General features: G+C 47.4%; 1 protein-coding gene across 2 annotated transcripts in view; it reads left to right on the forward strand.

Moving 5' to 3' along the window:
- Positions 1-15,994, forward strand: part of MBNL3 (muscleblind-like splicing regulator 3) — a 54,786-nt gene continuing 38,792 nt past the window's right edge. For both annotated transcript variants that reach the window (XM_009078829.1, XM_009078828.1), the window contains exons 1-2: positions 1-585; positions 624-854. In XM_009078829.1, coding sequence (XP_009077077.1) covers positions 681-854 — 174 coding nt within the window. In that variant the 5' untranslated portion in view covers positions 1-585; positions 624-680. The remainder of the gene's footprint in view (positions 586-623; positions 855-15,994) is intronic.

Consider the following 15,994-nt stretch of genomic DNA (forward strand, 5'->3'; position numbering starts at 1 on the left):
CGACTATGTAGCAAATATTTAAAAGAAAAGAAAGAAAGAGGAAAAAAAGAATCAGACATCCTTTTGCCTGGTTTGATGCTCGCGAGCCGTGATTTTTAGAAGCAAGAAATAGAAGGAAAAAAAACAAAACACCCCGAAGTTTTCTCCCCAAGGACCGAGACCATTCCACAAACTGAAGTGCTGCCAGCAGCATATGCTTTTTGCAAGAATAATTGAAACCATTAACTGGAGAGCACAGAATTCTTTTGAAAGTCTGCCAGTTATTTGCAAGTAACTTTGGCAGTGGCACAAAATATAACACTTGTATTTTAACTTCTACAATTGCACTTTTAGGAGCTGGCCTCTAATTTGATTTTCAGTTGTTCTGATAAGATTTCTATTTTATGATTGGCTTTATGTTTCATTCTTGTTTAAAGAAACACGATTTGACTTAAATGAAAACCTAAGTGCTGATGAATAGGAGTTCTACCAAAGCAACAAGTTAGTTATTTCTTCACGTTTAACTTGAATTCACTTTTTTACCCTTTTTTTAAGAAAAAAAACAAAAGAAGAGAAAAAGAAAAAAAAAAAGATCAGCAGCAAACAGTCTGCCCTGAGGAAGGGTGAGATCGGATCAGCAGCAGTCTGCCCTGAGGAAGGGTGAGATCGCTTGCGTTTTGATTTTTGTTTTTTTTTTTAATATGGCTGTAAACGTGTCCCTGGTTCGTGATACAAAATGGCTGACGTTAGAAGTGTGTCGAGAGTTCCAGAGAGGGACTTGTTCTCGGTCTGATGCAGAGTGCAAGTTCGCCCACCCGTCGCGGAGTTGCCATGTGGAAAACGGTCGAGTTATTGCCTGCTTTGACTCCCTAAAGGTGAGGACTGCCTTAACGCGTGCATTACCTTAGCTCACTTGCTTTTCCTCCTCTTCCTGGGGGTGTGGGATGTGCAGAACAGCTGTTTATTCCTCTGTTTCTGCAAGGAGGATGCTGCCGGTGCGGGATGCAGCTCCCGAAATCTAGGCTGAGTCTGGTGTGGGGTGTGACTGCCTGGAGCGCCAGGGAGAGACAGGATTTCATCCGGGGCATTTTCCAGTGATAGCTCTCCCTGAAATGGAGAATGCAGGTTGTGGGCAGTAAATGAAACTGAAATGAGAAGAGAACTGAAACCCAGTGCTTGAGTGTCCGGAGCACATCAGCCATGCCTTCGGCGCACAGATCTCAAATGTGCTTTTAATGAGCAGAAATGAAGGCAGCATTTTAAGATAATGAATCAGCTTTATGTGCATTTCCTGGAGACAGAGTGGCAGATGCACTCTAATGGTATCCTGTAGATGAGGAGCAGCCAAAATATTTGCGCTCCCAGAAATGGGCGTTGGGAAATGCTTTCTCTGAGGGACATGCAAACACAATGGGTCTGCCAGGCCTGTTGGAGCTATGGCTCAGCCTCGTGGCTGGTGCTCATCCTTGCTGAGTCGATTTTGGAGGCAGTAAATGGCTCTTGGTAGCTTGTCACTGCTGGAGCTCCAGGGGTGACCCTCAAAATTTACCAGAGACTTGGATTGTGGGTCAGGATGGGGAGTCAGGGGCTCGTAGGCTGGGGGGTTGGGCATCTCTTTCCAGGGTTGCTTCACTGTGGTTCTTGGGAAAGGAACATTCATTTCCTTTTTCCCAGAAGTATGATTCCTCTCTAACTTGTTTTTAATAGGATGGTAAAAACTCTGAGCCAATATGGATAACAGATAGTGTTTGAGAAGTCTTGACATTGTTTAATGTTTTGATCAGAGTAATTAACCTGTTTAAATTTCTAGAAAGAGTCTGGTAAATTTTACAAGTTTAAATGTTTTCCCTTGAACTTCAACTGTTGCTTGAAAAGATTTGGGTTTATTTTTATGAGCATAATGAGTAACAGAACTGGTGGAATTGTGTGTGCGCAGGTTCATACCGGGGCTGGATCTGTCTAACACTGGTTTGCCCATTTCATTCCTGTTAGTGGCTTCTTCATGTTTTCACTTCTGTTCTCTTTTACCAAGAAGCTCAAGTTTTCTGTTTGCGTTCGGTTGTCTCTTTTTAATCTGATTGTATGCAATGACTCTTAGTTATACAGTGACTTTCAAATGTTCATTTACATTGCTGGTTTGCTGACAGCGAGAGACAAACATTTTTTGTATGGAAGGGAAAAAAGTCTTGTTCTTTATGCCCTTGAAACTTTTGAATTGTAGCCAGGGGCAGTGCAGATACTTTTAACGAAGAGATGAACATGTTCACATTTTATAGCATTTATTTGTGAACAGAAAGGAAGTCTGTCCTGCTGTGTAGGGTAGTTTTGTGGCCCTTGCAGAACTTGCCTGATGTTTGCTGTGTCTTAAGGAGGTGTCCCCTGTGCAGCCACCCAGCTTGGCTCGGCTCTGAGCTGTGCTGTAGTCCACTGTCACCCAGGGTGTGACACTTCCCCACATGTGCTGTGTGCGGTGCAGTGTCTGCAGCACACCCAGGCTCTCTGTGCCAGCCCCTCTCTGCACAGCTGGGGCTGGGAGGATGTGCAGGACCAAGCCCATGGGCAGCTGGGGTTCAAATCCCACCCACTGGTGTGAGCAAACTCTTCTCCACTTCTGCAGTAGGGAATGGGATTGGGAGCACCATGTGAAGGAGGCAAAAACCCCCCCAAAGACAAGGCAATAGGGTATGATCTTCCACAACTTGGAGTGTTCCCTATGTAACTGGCTGTTAAATAATGTTCTTGTTGCAGTTTTCTCTTGACACAGTAGCAGATGCCCAGTGTGTGCTAGTTAAATGGCCTGAATTTTCCAGGGAACAGATTTTTTTGAGCTTGGGAAAGCCTCATGGAGGGCAGACAGCTCTGCCTGTGGGAAGTACACAGGAGGAGAGGTCTGACTATGCAGAGCACTTGGCCAGGGGTGGATGATGGGACTGTTTCTGCACCCCACTTCTCAGACAAGAAGGGGTCTCAGAGCACTTCCTTCTCCAGACCCACGGATCTAGTGGCTCTGCCTGGGCAGAACCGTTTCTGCTGTGCAGTGGAGAGGTGTGGTCCCCAGCTCTGCAGCCTCTGTGTGTTCCATGCATTTCCCGGTGGAGATAACTATCCTGGTGACTAAACTCTGGAACAATGGTCATTCTGTTCTTGGGCCAGAGCTGGCCTTGCAAAGCCCTGTTTGCACCGGTGTTGAGGGCCTCATGGCCTCCCACGCCGGTGACAGGAGAGATGTTCCATTGTCAGACCTGTTAAGAGGCTTTTCATGCCCATCCCGTGGATGTCTTTGTGCCCCATGGCTGCTGAACACTGACCCTCTCTCCTGTGCAGGGCTCAATAGCCGCTTAGTGCTCTCTTCATCTTTTCACACCCTGCATTAGCAGAACATCCGTGTTGCTTTATTGGAGACAGGATATAGGATGCTTGCAGCTAATAAGTTTTCCCGTTGTCTTGCAGTCGCCCAGGGCTTTGTTCAGAGCTTGCTTATCTGCATCCATTGTGTACTGCTGTTGCTTGATTTTTTTTTTTCTCACAGACCTCTTAAGCTCGAACAATGCCTTCATACAGGAACTTGTGATAACCCAGGGCACAATGGTTTCACCTCACTGGGCAGGTCACGCTCAGCATCTCTGCACTTACTGCATCTCTGCACTTACTGCATCTCTGCACTTACTGCATCTCACTTTTCCCCTTTTTTCCCTCAATCTCCTATTGCAGTTCTGTGCCTGTTGCAGTGGTAAGAGCAGCAATGCTTCCTGAAGCAGACTGCTTCAGTGTGGGTTGTTTCGTGGGTGATTGTGTGCTACCTGTAATCAGGACTCCTGAATGCTCAGGTGGGGATCACCAGGACATGCTCTGCAGGAGTGTTGTGTTGTGCAATGCTTTGGTCATGAAATATTTGATTAGGTTGGAAGTGAAAGGCTGGATCTTTCTGTCCTGAGCTGTGTTTCTTCGAAGGGGGAGTTTGCACATTTGTAGGCAGCAGAAGGAACCTTTCTCAAGCAGATTGATACAAAACTTAAAAATAGTTCCTTGCAAGAAGCTGTGATTTGAATCGGATGCCAAGAGAGCTCTCACTCTACTCGTGCATCCCTCCTTGGTATTCTGGAAGCAGTGTTCTCTGAATTAATTTGTGTGAATGGAAGGGCAGTCCAGAAGCATGAGATCCAGCCACCTCTGGGCCACCCTGCTTCTAGAATTGACCATGAGGGCTGCTGGGCAGTGGCCAATATTCTGCAGTACCTCCTAGGCAGGTCCCGTGGCAGCTTGGAATGTCCTGAGCAAAGGAGTGGAATGTAATGTCATCCCTGTAAACTCGAAGAGCCTTTGGGTTCATTCATTGCTGCTCTCTCAGGCTCGGTGTGCACTGTCCCATGCAGAGCTGGTGATTTTTGCAAGGGTCAGGACACAGTTTGCTGGCTCGTAGCAATTCCTACAAAGGTTTGTTGTGGCACTGCAGTGAGCTGTCTGTGAGCGCTCATCAAGTCATTAACCTTCCCATTCAGGCTGGATCACGAGGGCGGGGGATGAGCTTGTGGGATTCATAATTCCTGGCCAGCAAGTCATTGGTTGTATTTTCAGTTTTGGAAGATATCAGGAAGGGAAAAAGCATCTTCTTTGGTCACTAATGGAGCAGAAAGCTGAGAGGTGGGGCATTGGGAGGTAGTGACATATTACATAAAAATATGTAGGTAATGCACACCAGGTGTTCAGAGGCTTTGATTTGTACTGCTCATGGTTTGGGTATCTGCACTGTGGGCTCATGGTTTAAAAAAAAAAAAAAAAGTGTAAGCCCAGCTTTGAGGTGTGGGTTGTTTTTTTGTTGTTTTGGGGTTTTCTTAATTTGCTTTATGAATGTAGATGATTCCAAATGCAAATTGAAGTTTTTGAAGAGCATTTTGAAAAGCAGAAAATAGTGGGGTGAGAATTTCAGGAGAATGAATTTTGACTTTGGGAGGTCTAATGTAAAAAACATGGTTAAGCTGTTGCGTGTTTCAAAACAGTTCTCTTCACAGAAAGCTTGCCTTTATTTTGTAGAGAACAGGCATAAAATCAGAAGTTAAAAGTATGGTTTTGTCTAAATTGTTTTCTAAAAGAAGTGTTATTCTCTGGTAATAGTACTCCAAAGTTCACAGTGCTTGGGAAATAAGTGTACCATATGATCTTGAAACTGGGGTACCTGAGGCTGTTCTGCACAGTGCTCATGCTAATTTGTACCTGCTTTATGCTGACTTGACTAGAATTATGTCTGTCTGTTACTGGTTTGCAATCAAACCTATTTTTTTTAACATTTAAATAAACTCCAAACTAGGAAACAACTAAAAACACCCACTAAACTTAGCATATGGTTACGCTTTTACAGAGGAAGAAGAAAGCAAACAAAGCCATAGAGATATTTTTGGAGACACTCTGACTGCATGTCTCAGCTCAGTGTAATGGAGATGCAAATAATCCAGAATGAACAGCATTGAGCCAAGTCACCTGTGTGACAAACCTTCACTTTTCCTTTGGTCATTAAGACACTTAGCTGCATGGCGACAGCATTTGGTGATGGGAAGTAGATTTGCAGCAGCTTTCTGTCCTGTCTGGGTGCTCTTGTTTTATGGCATGTCGTAAGTGCTTTTAATAACTACTGAATCAAACTCCTGAAAGTGGGGAAAATTGTGTTTAGACTCAATTTTGTTTATACAGACTGTTAATACTGCATTTCTTTGCATTCTCTGTTAATTTCTGTATTTCTCTTTGTATTTCTGAAGCAGAGTGGTACTTCAAGGAGAATAGGAGAGTTTGTAGGGGAAAATCTTTTAGACCTGATCTCTTCTTGTTTATAGGTTACAAACAAGCTCCATGTTTTCACAGCTTAATTTAATTGGCACACATGCTGTGTATACTCTCTAGTATCTTCAAAAGTTTTTTGGCACAGCTGTGGGATGGAGAGTACTGGTGGAGAAGCTCACCTGTCACTGCCTGTGGCTGAGCATCTCCCAGGCCTGTGCTGGTGTCTGGGCTGCAGATGCTCTCTGTGGGGTCAAGGCTGGTTACTTGAGGATGATGATGCATGACCTCCCTAGGCATGTTCAGCTTTCCAGGGAAAGGATACACCTTGTTGCTTTGATCTGCCTAGCTGATCTTTCTGCAGGACAGAGGTCTGTGCAGAGCATGTTTGATTTGTTTAGCATTATCCAGTGGTTTCTCTGATGTCCTGGTAGTCTCACTTCATTTATCTGTGACTTTTTGACAGCTGAACCGTGACAAAAGAGCACTGGTAAGGTTTGCTATCATGGTTTAGAAAATTGCTGCTCTGAGCTGTCCCCTTGCTTCTCTGTGGCAGGTTCCTGCCTCTGCATCAGGGCTAGCAGGAGGATAGAGCACCTTATGCACTGAATACAAAGTCTGACATCTGGAATTCCCTTGGTCTTGGCTCTGTGGAGCTGCTGGGTGATGTGGGTAACTGGAAACAGACTCGTGGAGGGACAGCAACAGATAGCTGCAGGAAGGTCTTATTCATTGCCAGCCATTCGCAAAGATGTAAGGCAGAATCCTTAACAGCAATTCCTTGTCTGTGCTTTAAAGCAAGCAGGTGATCTTTAAGACATGCTATGGAGGGAGAGGAGGTTGGTCCTGCACTTACCTCTACTGGGTCTTTCTGTAGCTGAGCAGCCTCGGGAACAGTATCTCGGCCCTTACATTTCCAAGGATGTGTGCCTTGTGAAACTTGATGTCCACATTACATGGCAAGAAAGTTGAGATGTCTGTAGGTTTCCTGGGGCATAGTCTAGTTCTGGTGCTACCCTGGAGGGATGCTCCCTCTTCAGCTTGTTGCTGGAAGAGTGGAGGAAGTCCTGGGAGTACTGTGTAGTTCTGATGGAAACCATGAGAAGTGAGACCCAGCCCAGCCCAGAGAACTTCTTGGGGCTCCTGGAGACAGGAGTTGGAGGGGCCACACTGTCAGTACAAAGGCTGCTGCCATCAGTACAGAAGCGGATGTTAAGAGCCTGTGAGGAGGCTTGCAGGGAGTTATCTGAAAGGAAAGGCCCACAAAGCTCAGTGTGACACTTGCAGTAGCAGTAGTAGGTAAATACTCTGAGTTCATCTTGCCCTAACCAATCAGGCTTGGACTTCTGAAAGTGCTGGTCCCTCATATGCCAGATTGGCCTTCTTGCTGGACCTCAGACTTGTACTCCTGTACGAGTGCCCCAGACCTCCTGACCCCATGTGTCTCCTGAGGCTTTGCCCACACAACAGCAGATGCCTTTGCTGTTGCCTGTGTGTGTGTGAGTGCCAGTCTCGTGTGTGGTGTTCCTGGGTGAGGTTCAGGAGGCTGGCAGAGGTGTGGGTGCAGGCTGGCACTTCAGGAGGCATGCCTGGTGCAAGGGGCAAGCACAGGACCACTGTCTTTGCCTTTCCTTCCTGCAGCTGATTAATTTGTTACAGCTTTTCCTTGGGCCTCAGACTTGTCTGCTTTTCCCTTGAACGTGTTGGAAAGCAGAGCTGTGGCCACAAATTTGTCCTGAGACCAAATTTTGAAGGCCAAGCTCTTAGGGAAGATGAGCCAAGTAAGTTCAGCAGTGGGGTTTTGCTGCCAGCCTCACCAGCCCTGGCAGTGCAGGGCCTCTGCTCCTGCCTGCAGCTCACGTTGCCTCAGTTTTCTCCCTGTGGCGTGAGCAAACCACCATCCTCAAAGGGTGAAGCCAGCAGCATTTACATTATTAATGTCAGCCAAGAGTAACCTTGGGTTTCTGGTTGGGAAGATGATGGTAAAGTGCTGACTGTTGCTCACACTTGCCTAAAAAAGCAGGAGAGAAATTCTTTTGGGATGTGACTCTAAACCCTTCTGAGCTTCTGCGTGCACTTAAGCAGATACATTTTGAAACCTTTTATGGGCATATTGCAATGTTGCATGGGCTGTGGCATGCCACCTCCTGCTCCTGAGGCTCACTTTCCTCTTTTAAGGGCAAAGCCCTCCAGGCCGAGCTTCCAGTTCTGCAAAATACTTAAGCCTGATTTTAAGTGCTGTAGAGCTCCTGTGGGCAGCGGAGAGCTCCTTGTGCTGGAGTGAGCTGTTGCATCAGGTTTCGAGAGAAGCAAGTGGTCTTCCCGATGCCTTTCCTAAGGGGGAGAACTGCCCGTGGTCGTTTACTCTGCTGCCTTTGGCTTTCTGGTTTAGGAGAGTTTCTTTGCGTGCACACCAGGGTCCTGCAGCCCTGCCGAGTCTGCTGGGATCACAAGCACAAGCTCTGTGTGCATGTGCCTGTGACCCAACGTGAATGTGGTGGGGAGCTCTGTGAGCCCCAGGGGTTTCCTCTGCACTGGGAGGAGGGAGATGGGGTGCTGAGCCCAGCCAGCAAGCTCTGGCAGTGCTTGTGTTTACCCTTGCCTGTCTGTGAGTCAGAAATTGGCCAGGGGAGCACAGAGGAGGTGTATCTGTGTGTACAGTGAGCTCTGGCACCTCAACGGGTGCCATGTTGCAAGCCATGACACTGCCAGATATCCTGGGGAAGAAGTTCAAGTGTTACGTCTTCCAGCCCTGATCTGTAGCAGTAGCTAACACTGGGGTTGAAGTAGGCACCTCAAACCCACAAATAGCTATCCCTGGAGTTTGGGGCAAAGAGGATCTTTGTAATCATGGGGCCACCCTTCCTTGGCTGTGGTGTCCTGTCTTGCTGCAGTGTCATTGGAGCTACCTAGTGACTTCTCATGCTGCTGATTGCATTAGGCCAGCAAATCGAGCTGGGGGGAAGGTGGTGAAAGATGCCTTTGAGAGGAGTGACTGAATGAGACGGTGAAGTTGGTAAATTTCTTCAGCAGCGTAGCATCGGTTTGATGTAATCCCTTTGCTGACAATAGCTTTCTGCCACTTGGTTCACCCATCTGAAGGAGGGTGCAGTAACATGCATTTATGTAATTGAGCTGTTTGGAAGCTTTAAAACAAATATAAACAAGATGTACCAGGCTTTCTGGAGAGCCCATCGTCTGACATCTCCCACAGAGCATTTCAATAAGTGGTTAGATTTCCAAGTGAGAAGCTGAGCTCTTTGAAAATCTGCCCCTATAAATATTGTTATGCTGGTATTAAAATAAATGCTTTGAGGACCATGAGTGAATGTTACCCATACAGGCACAGTTTTACTTACAGCTTATTAATATTGTTTTATTGTTGTTCATAAAGCAGCACAGACTGAAGCACTGACCCCCTTCCTTGCCCCATGTAGCTTCTCCTGCCATGCCTGATGATGACCTTTTGATTAGAGGAAAGGCCAAGGATTAGGAAAACCAGCTTTTCAGAGCCTTGTGTGATGCAAACTGCCTCGAAGTGTTGTAATGTCAGTCTCTGTGCCTAATTGCACTTCTTGACCTCACAGGAGCAGTGCAAAGAAAATGTCTTTGAAGGCTGAGTGGAGCTGAGCTGCTGTAGTAACAGGACTCTGGGTGTTTTAGACAGGTGTCCTAACTGAGTAAGCATTTCAAACCCTGGCTGCTTCTAAATGAAAAGCTATCAAACATGTTTAGTTCTGCAAGCTTACCTGTCTGTGAGAAAAACCTCCTCACCTGTAATGGCAGTGAAAATATCCAGTTTAGCCATAGCTAACATGTTAGGATAGTAAAATCTTTCTGCTGTCCACACAGTAGATAGAACGTAGCACAAAAGTAATGCTGATCTCTGCTCTCAGGAGCCTTGGGCTTGATGTCTGCCTCTCTGAATGTCTGATTCGTGTTTGGCCTTGGTTTTGGGTTTCAGTGACTGAGTAACTGTGTCCCCCCACTATCAGAGGAGTCAGATGCTGTGATGCTGGAGTGATGGATTTTTAACTTCTAACTGCATTTTTATATCCTCTGTCTGAAGCCAACACCTAGGAATGGCTCTATGCTGTTCTCTGCATGCTTCAGCTCCATGCTGGAAAACTGAGAGCTGAAGGTGCATTTCTGCAACATTTAGCTTAAAGCTGTGGGGAAGAGGCATGTTCTTGAGAAGGGACAGTTGGCTTCCTGGGACGTGAGTGTACTCAAACCAAGCAATTCCCCAAGTTTGTAGTGAAATGTTACGGCAGATGGCCTGCTTACAATGCGGATATTATTAGAACCATGATCAGTGCTAATAAGGTCATTGGCGATGGGGGAGGAGGTCAGTGTCTGACCTTGTATGGAAGGTGGAAGCCTGTGCTCTAGGGAAGTTTTCCTCTTGCAGCAGTAGAATGTGGATGTTTAAAACAAGCTACTTTGTATATTAATCTGAGTGCACAGTAGAGAGAGAGACCCACCACCCAGCCCAGCATGCCTGCTGCAGGGATACTGCTGGTCCCCACCCCTCCCTTGAGGTTAGGTGCACAGAGCACCATTAAACAAGAGACAAATTCTACTTTAATTAACAGTCCTGAGAGTGAGAACCAGGAGCAGTCTAGGTGCAGAATGGATATGGCATCACAACACATTGCCCAGTCAGGTGACTGAGTCTGGTGTGCCCTGAGATAAATCCTGCATCTGAGCATATTCTGCATAACATAGCACTCAGTTTTACCTGATGTCTCCTACACTCATGTCAAATAAAGACCCAAAACAACCACTACAGACAGGAGTGTTGGGGTTCAGGTGAGTTGCATTAGTGATGTCCAAATCTCTGCCCAGCAGTACCCACGCCAGGTTCTGATGGGGGTTTAAGCCAGTAGCCCAAAATGTGCTGCTTTAACTCTATTTGTCTCATTACTTCTGCCATGGTCAGCTCTGGGTGCTTAGTGAGAGAAGTCAGCTCTCACACAGAGAGGCAGCTGTGGCAGTGTGGAGTATGTAGCTGGGGTGGAGGAGATGTCCAGCTCGGCAGTTGCACTCAGCCTGTCTGAGAGCACAGCCATCATGATGGTGCTTCCCTAAGCCCTTGTTATCCGCAGGGGCACGGCTGGTGCTGGGAACAGTCACACGGAGATTAGGTCCTTAAAGAGCCCTGCCGCAACCGAGCAGAGTTTGAATGCAAAAACCTCAGCGTGTAATCCCAACTGTTTGCTGATCCCACTGTCCAGCATTTCTTCCTCTTGCTCTGTGCTCCTGAAGGATCAGAGCGTGAGGAAAGCTTGCGGCCATTAAGTGCCACTCAGTCCCACATGGTCAGTTCGTGCAGTGTTGTGCTGTGTGCAGTGCTTGGGCTCTGCTCCCAGAGTCCCTTCCACGTGATGCTGCAGATAGTGAGCCCTAGATGAGCTTGCCAGGAGGAAGCAAGAGCCTTGCAGGGTTGCACATTTCAGCCTGTGCAGTAGCACTTGAGTGGTCAGGGCAGTGGGGCGTTGAAAGCTGGACATAGAGAGGAGCCTTCAAGGAGGGCTTGGAAGGTCATCCAGGTATGGCAGAGGTGATGGCGTTCGAGGTCAGCTGTAGGAAGGAAAGCACTTTCCTCCCTGCGAGGAGATCTTGTTTCATTAAACAGCAGATCTCCGAAACAGGGAGTTATCTTTGGAGAGGATGTCACTCCTTCCCAAACATTGTTGGGGAAGGCATTAAAGATGCTCCTGCTGCTTATGCTGAAACCCTCCCGAATTTTGCTCCTATGGTGCAAGACTTGCAGCCTTGTTCTAATGCCCCGTTTCTCCTTTCTGCTCTGTTTCCTCCTCCCCTCCAGGTCTGTTTGTCCCCAGGCCCTCCTGCAGCTTCCCTGTCCTCTCCATCCCTGTTGTGGTGTCTGCAGTGAGTGAACAAGGCAGCCTGGGAAGTCTCTTGCTCTCCTCTCCTGTTGCTTCAGCATTCCTTTTTTATTTCTCAGTGGATCTGGTGCAGCGGCAGATAAAGAAGTGTAACCCATCATGGTTACTTCCCTGCAGACTTTGGCTCCCTGCTGCGTCAATCCTGTTGGCTGTAAAGCCTCCGTGGTGTACTGCAGGGTGGGAGTTGGAGCAAGGCAGACAAACCGAGTGACTCAGGTGCTCAGACCAGGAGAGGAACCATCAGGGTTGTTAAAAGCAAGACAGGGCTGTCTGAAACCTTCACTGCGCTGCGTCGGACGACCATGAGGGAGGGAGGGAGGTGGGGCTGGCTCTGGGGTGGAGCAGAGCAGCTGCCCAAGGCACTCTTCCTTAGGACTAGTGAGCTTGGGGATGTGGTAAGGACCTCGACCACCCATCGCTGTCAGCAACTGCTGCCTGGTGTGTCACAGCAGGGAGCGATCACCCCACAGCGTCAGCACAGCCTCCCTGCCAGCGCCGCATCACGCCTGTCACCCGAGCCCACTCAGACTGCTGCTGCACCATCCTGGGAGAGATGGGGGGGAGCAAAAATCCCTTGGGGGCTGCGAGACGAATGGGCAGGATCACTTTTAGCCAGCAGTGCAGAGGTGGGACGGGCAGGCTGCCTGCTGCTGGGAGGCATCAAGGGCATCACAGCCGCAGCTGCAGCAGCCCAGCTCGGAGGGGCTGGCCATGCAGTCTGGGTGTTGCTGAGGCTTCCCCTGGCTGCCTCGGGCTTTTCCACCAAGTCTGGTGTATTTAGACTGAAAACTCTTCAGGCTGGGACTGTCTGATTCTGTGTTTGGGTAGTAATCGGAGCAGGACCCTGAGCTGTAGCACTGATGAGTATTTGTATTCCCACAGCCAAAAATCCCCTGCTGCGGCCTTGTGCGATAAAGCACAGATTGAATTAAGAGGATTTTCATTGTTGTTTTGTGTTTCTTTGCATGGGATTTTGAAGAGTCCACGGTAATGTAAAATCTTTACAAGTCTTTCCTTGGAATAGAGCTCACATTAGCTGGGAGAGAAACACCACTGAAGATTGGGACTTTTGAAAACAATCGGCTGTTTTGATTGTGCTGATTCTTGAAGAGTGATTTTAAGTATCCTTTCAGCACTTAGCCCTGCCAGAGAAGTGTTAACACTTTGCTTAGTTTTCCTTCTTGGTTCGTATCAGAGGCACTTGCAGAAAAGTTTGTGCAGGGATTTCCACCAAGGCCCTATCAGAAGTCCATCTATCTTGGTTTAAGCCAGCGAGAGCATTTTTCCAGCGGGTGTTCGTTTACCTAGGCACCGGTCTTGCTGCATTCCAGACTTGCTAATGACACTGGAGCTTCTTTGCAGCTACTCATCTCACGTGGTGGAGAGGCTGCAGATGTCCTCAGGAAAGGTCATTCTTCCTTGCAGAAAAAATCCCTCCCAGCCCCATCCATATGGACCCATCCCACCTAAAAGCAAATGAACATTTGCATTGCAGCTGACTCATCCTGGCTGTGCCCGATGAGGGCACTGAAAGGTCTTTTTCTTGTTGCCCTTTTAGGAAGGGATAGTGCTGCATCTGAAGGTATCTCTTGTCAGTGGCAGCAGCAAAGTACATGAGGTCAGGTGTCTGCTGCCTAACGAAGTCATGTTGTTTGAGATTGCTTTCTAATAGAAAACGGCCTTCAAAAGGTAATGCTTGCATTCCTCCTCATCTACAACAGGCTGAGCGTCTCAGGCAGGCTGTACTGCGCCAGTGGAAGGTGCAGTTGCTCAGGGCAGGAGTTTGGAAAGCAGAGAAGCAATATGGGGAGGGCAGAAAACCCCCACAGTAATTTGATCAGTTGCTTTTGTGCCTGAAGTCTGAATAAGCAAGCACGTCCACATGGATGTGCTTTAGTTTCTTCTGCCTCCCCTAGCGTTTCTCTTGTGCTCTCAAAACTAAGTAAGTGAATCTGGTGGCTATTAAAAACACAAGCTCCAAAACCCCAAGCGAATGAAAGGAAAGTCCTGATCAGTTCCATTCCTGTTGGTCTGCTGGGACAGACGGATGGACAGACACGCATGCACACGCACGACACATTCCTTTCTTAGCTCTTCTGGCACTCATACCAGTGCTGCTCAGAGGAGAATTTAGGTCAGGCCAAAAGTTGCATCCCACAGGAGAAAGTGGATACATCCACCCAACTAGGCATACAACCTTTTCAGTGTCCTGTCCTACAGCTCTTGTTACAGGAGAGGGAACAGATCTAATCAGTGGCTACACGGAATTAACCTTTCAGCAGCTGAAATCATGGCTTCTGCAAAATACATAATCAGTTAATCTCCATTCCTGGATTGTGTAGAGAAAACAGACCTCTCATGCTAGATTTTGGGATATTTGGGCTGTACATCGGTCTAGAGACCCTGAATTTTGAGTGTCTAGGTCAGCATTGGAGTAGAGAGTGAGCAGGAAGCCTCCTGGAACAGGTTGGTTTGCAGCCTCAGTGTTGATTTACTGTTCCTGGGAAGGGTTTGTTACTTCGGTGTGCTCAGTTAGGGACAAGAGTATGGATCTGCTTTGACTAAGTGAGGTTGGGAGTGTGAATCTGCACAGGCCCTCATGAGACTGGGTAACAGACTGTGGGAACAGGGGTCTGTGAGGAGTGTTATAATTAGAACAGGTAGGAGTTTTGCTCTGGCCAAGGTGGTTTTAATAAATCCATCGTAAATTAACAGGTTTTCAGATGTTGGCACAGAATTTGGCACCCTGTCCATTAAAGCTGGCTGCCTGTGTGGAGCTTGTAACTAGTGCATGTGCACTGCAGTTAAATATGTCTCACTAATTGCAGTTTTAGCCCAGAATTGTTATTGCCAAATTCTCCTTTTGCCCATAGAGATGGCAGTGTATTATCTCTGGCATTGTGAGCCCATTGTGTTTACCTCCATGGAAAAAGGCCTGTCCTGTTGCCACCACAGCTTGCTGTGCTGCTCAGTGGGCTCAACTCCTAACAAACATTTACACTGCCTTAACCTCCCTTTCACTTGAGATGGTAGCAAATAGTGGTCACATATCTGCTTTCTAGTGCCAGGCACTGCTTAAAGAGCACTTCTAAAGGTGTTTTTTAAAAGAAAAATACTCTCTCTGGCTTAAATGTGCATACATAACTGGCTGTTATAAACAACACACTAAATAGATCAGTCTGTACAATCTGACTAAGGTGGAATATTTGCCTAGGGCAAGGCAGGCTTTCTTTCTCTTTTTGCTTTTCTTTCTTCCTTTCTCTCCAAGCCTTGCTGCCTCCTAGATGGTGGGCTGTGATTCAATGTCACTTGGCCTGAATGCCCTCTTTGGGCCTATGTGAGATGTGTGGTCCTTCCCTGTTGTGCTTAGCATGCCCAGGAGCTCTCTTCAAGATGCTTTTTGCATCTGCACCTTTAATCCTTTGACCAGCAGCAAGTTCATTATTACCATGGGCATGAAATCTGAGGCCTGGCATGGACCAGAAATATTTGGGGTCCTTGCCTGGAGATGAGTGAGAGCATGTGCAGTTGGTGGCACACAGTCAGCCCTTTTCTGGTAGCCTGGTAGCTTCTCCACAAAGCTGGAGTCAAGGGGAGATTGGCTACTGTGCACAGATTTGTCTTACCTGTGTGGCTAAAACAGGAGCACAAGGACAAAGCTTGGGTTTTGGTGAGCCAAACTTGCTGGGGACAGCAGTGAGCTGGGTTTCCTCTCTCTGTTGGGCAAATCTCAGCCAAGAGCAGAAGGGTGTTCTGTGCTTTGGAACATCAGACCCCCAAGGCTGACAGACATCTGAGAGCAAATCTTGTGGTGGCAGCTGAGAGGACATCACCCTCCTGTATTGCTGCTCTGCTGCTCCCCTGCAGTCACTTCCTTTGTTGACTTAAGCCAATGCACAGAGGGACCATTGTGTCCTGTTCTGGCATACCTTGGTGTTTCCACCTGAAAGGTAGAAAGCTGGGGTGGCAGTGCTGTGGTGTGCCCCAGCAGGAGTCATCAGCACACTGAGCACAGCCATATCCCTTCCCACTGAGGGTGCTGCTGCCTTAGCCCCCGCAGCCTCTCAGGAGCTGAGGCTGAAGCACATCCTGCACAATTATTTTTTCCAGACAGAAGATTCTCCCTCGAAATTGTTAGTCCAGATGGAATTAATTTTTTTCAGTGTTTTTTCATTGTTTTTTGAAAACCAGGAATCTGTTTGTGCCCATTCAGCTGTTGCTTTCTTAGCAAAGCAACAACACAAACAAAAATTGGGCTAATCCTCAGTTGGTAAATGGTTGTATTCTGCCAAGTTCTAAATAAAACCCCAAACCAGCCACCCTCTTTTTTTTTT

This window comes from Acanthisitta chloris, unplaced genomic scaffold (assembly GCF_000695815.1).
Source record: "Acanthisitta chloris isolate BGI_N310 unplaced genomic scaffold, ASM69581v1 scaffold10377, whole genome shotgun sequence".
Lineage (NCBI taxonomy): Eukaryota > Metazoa > Chordata > Aves > Passeriformes > Acanthisittidae > Acanthisitta > Acanthisitta chloris.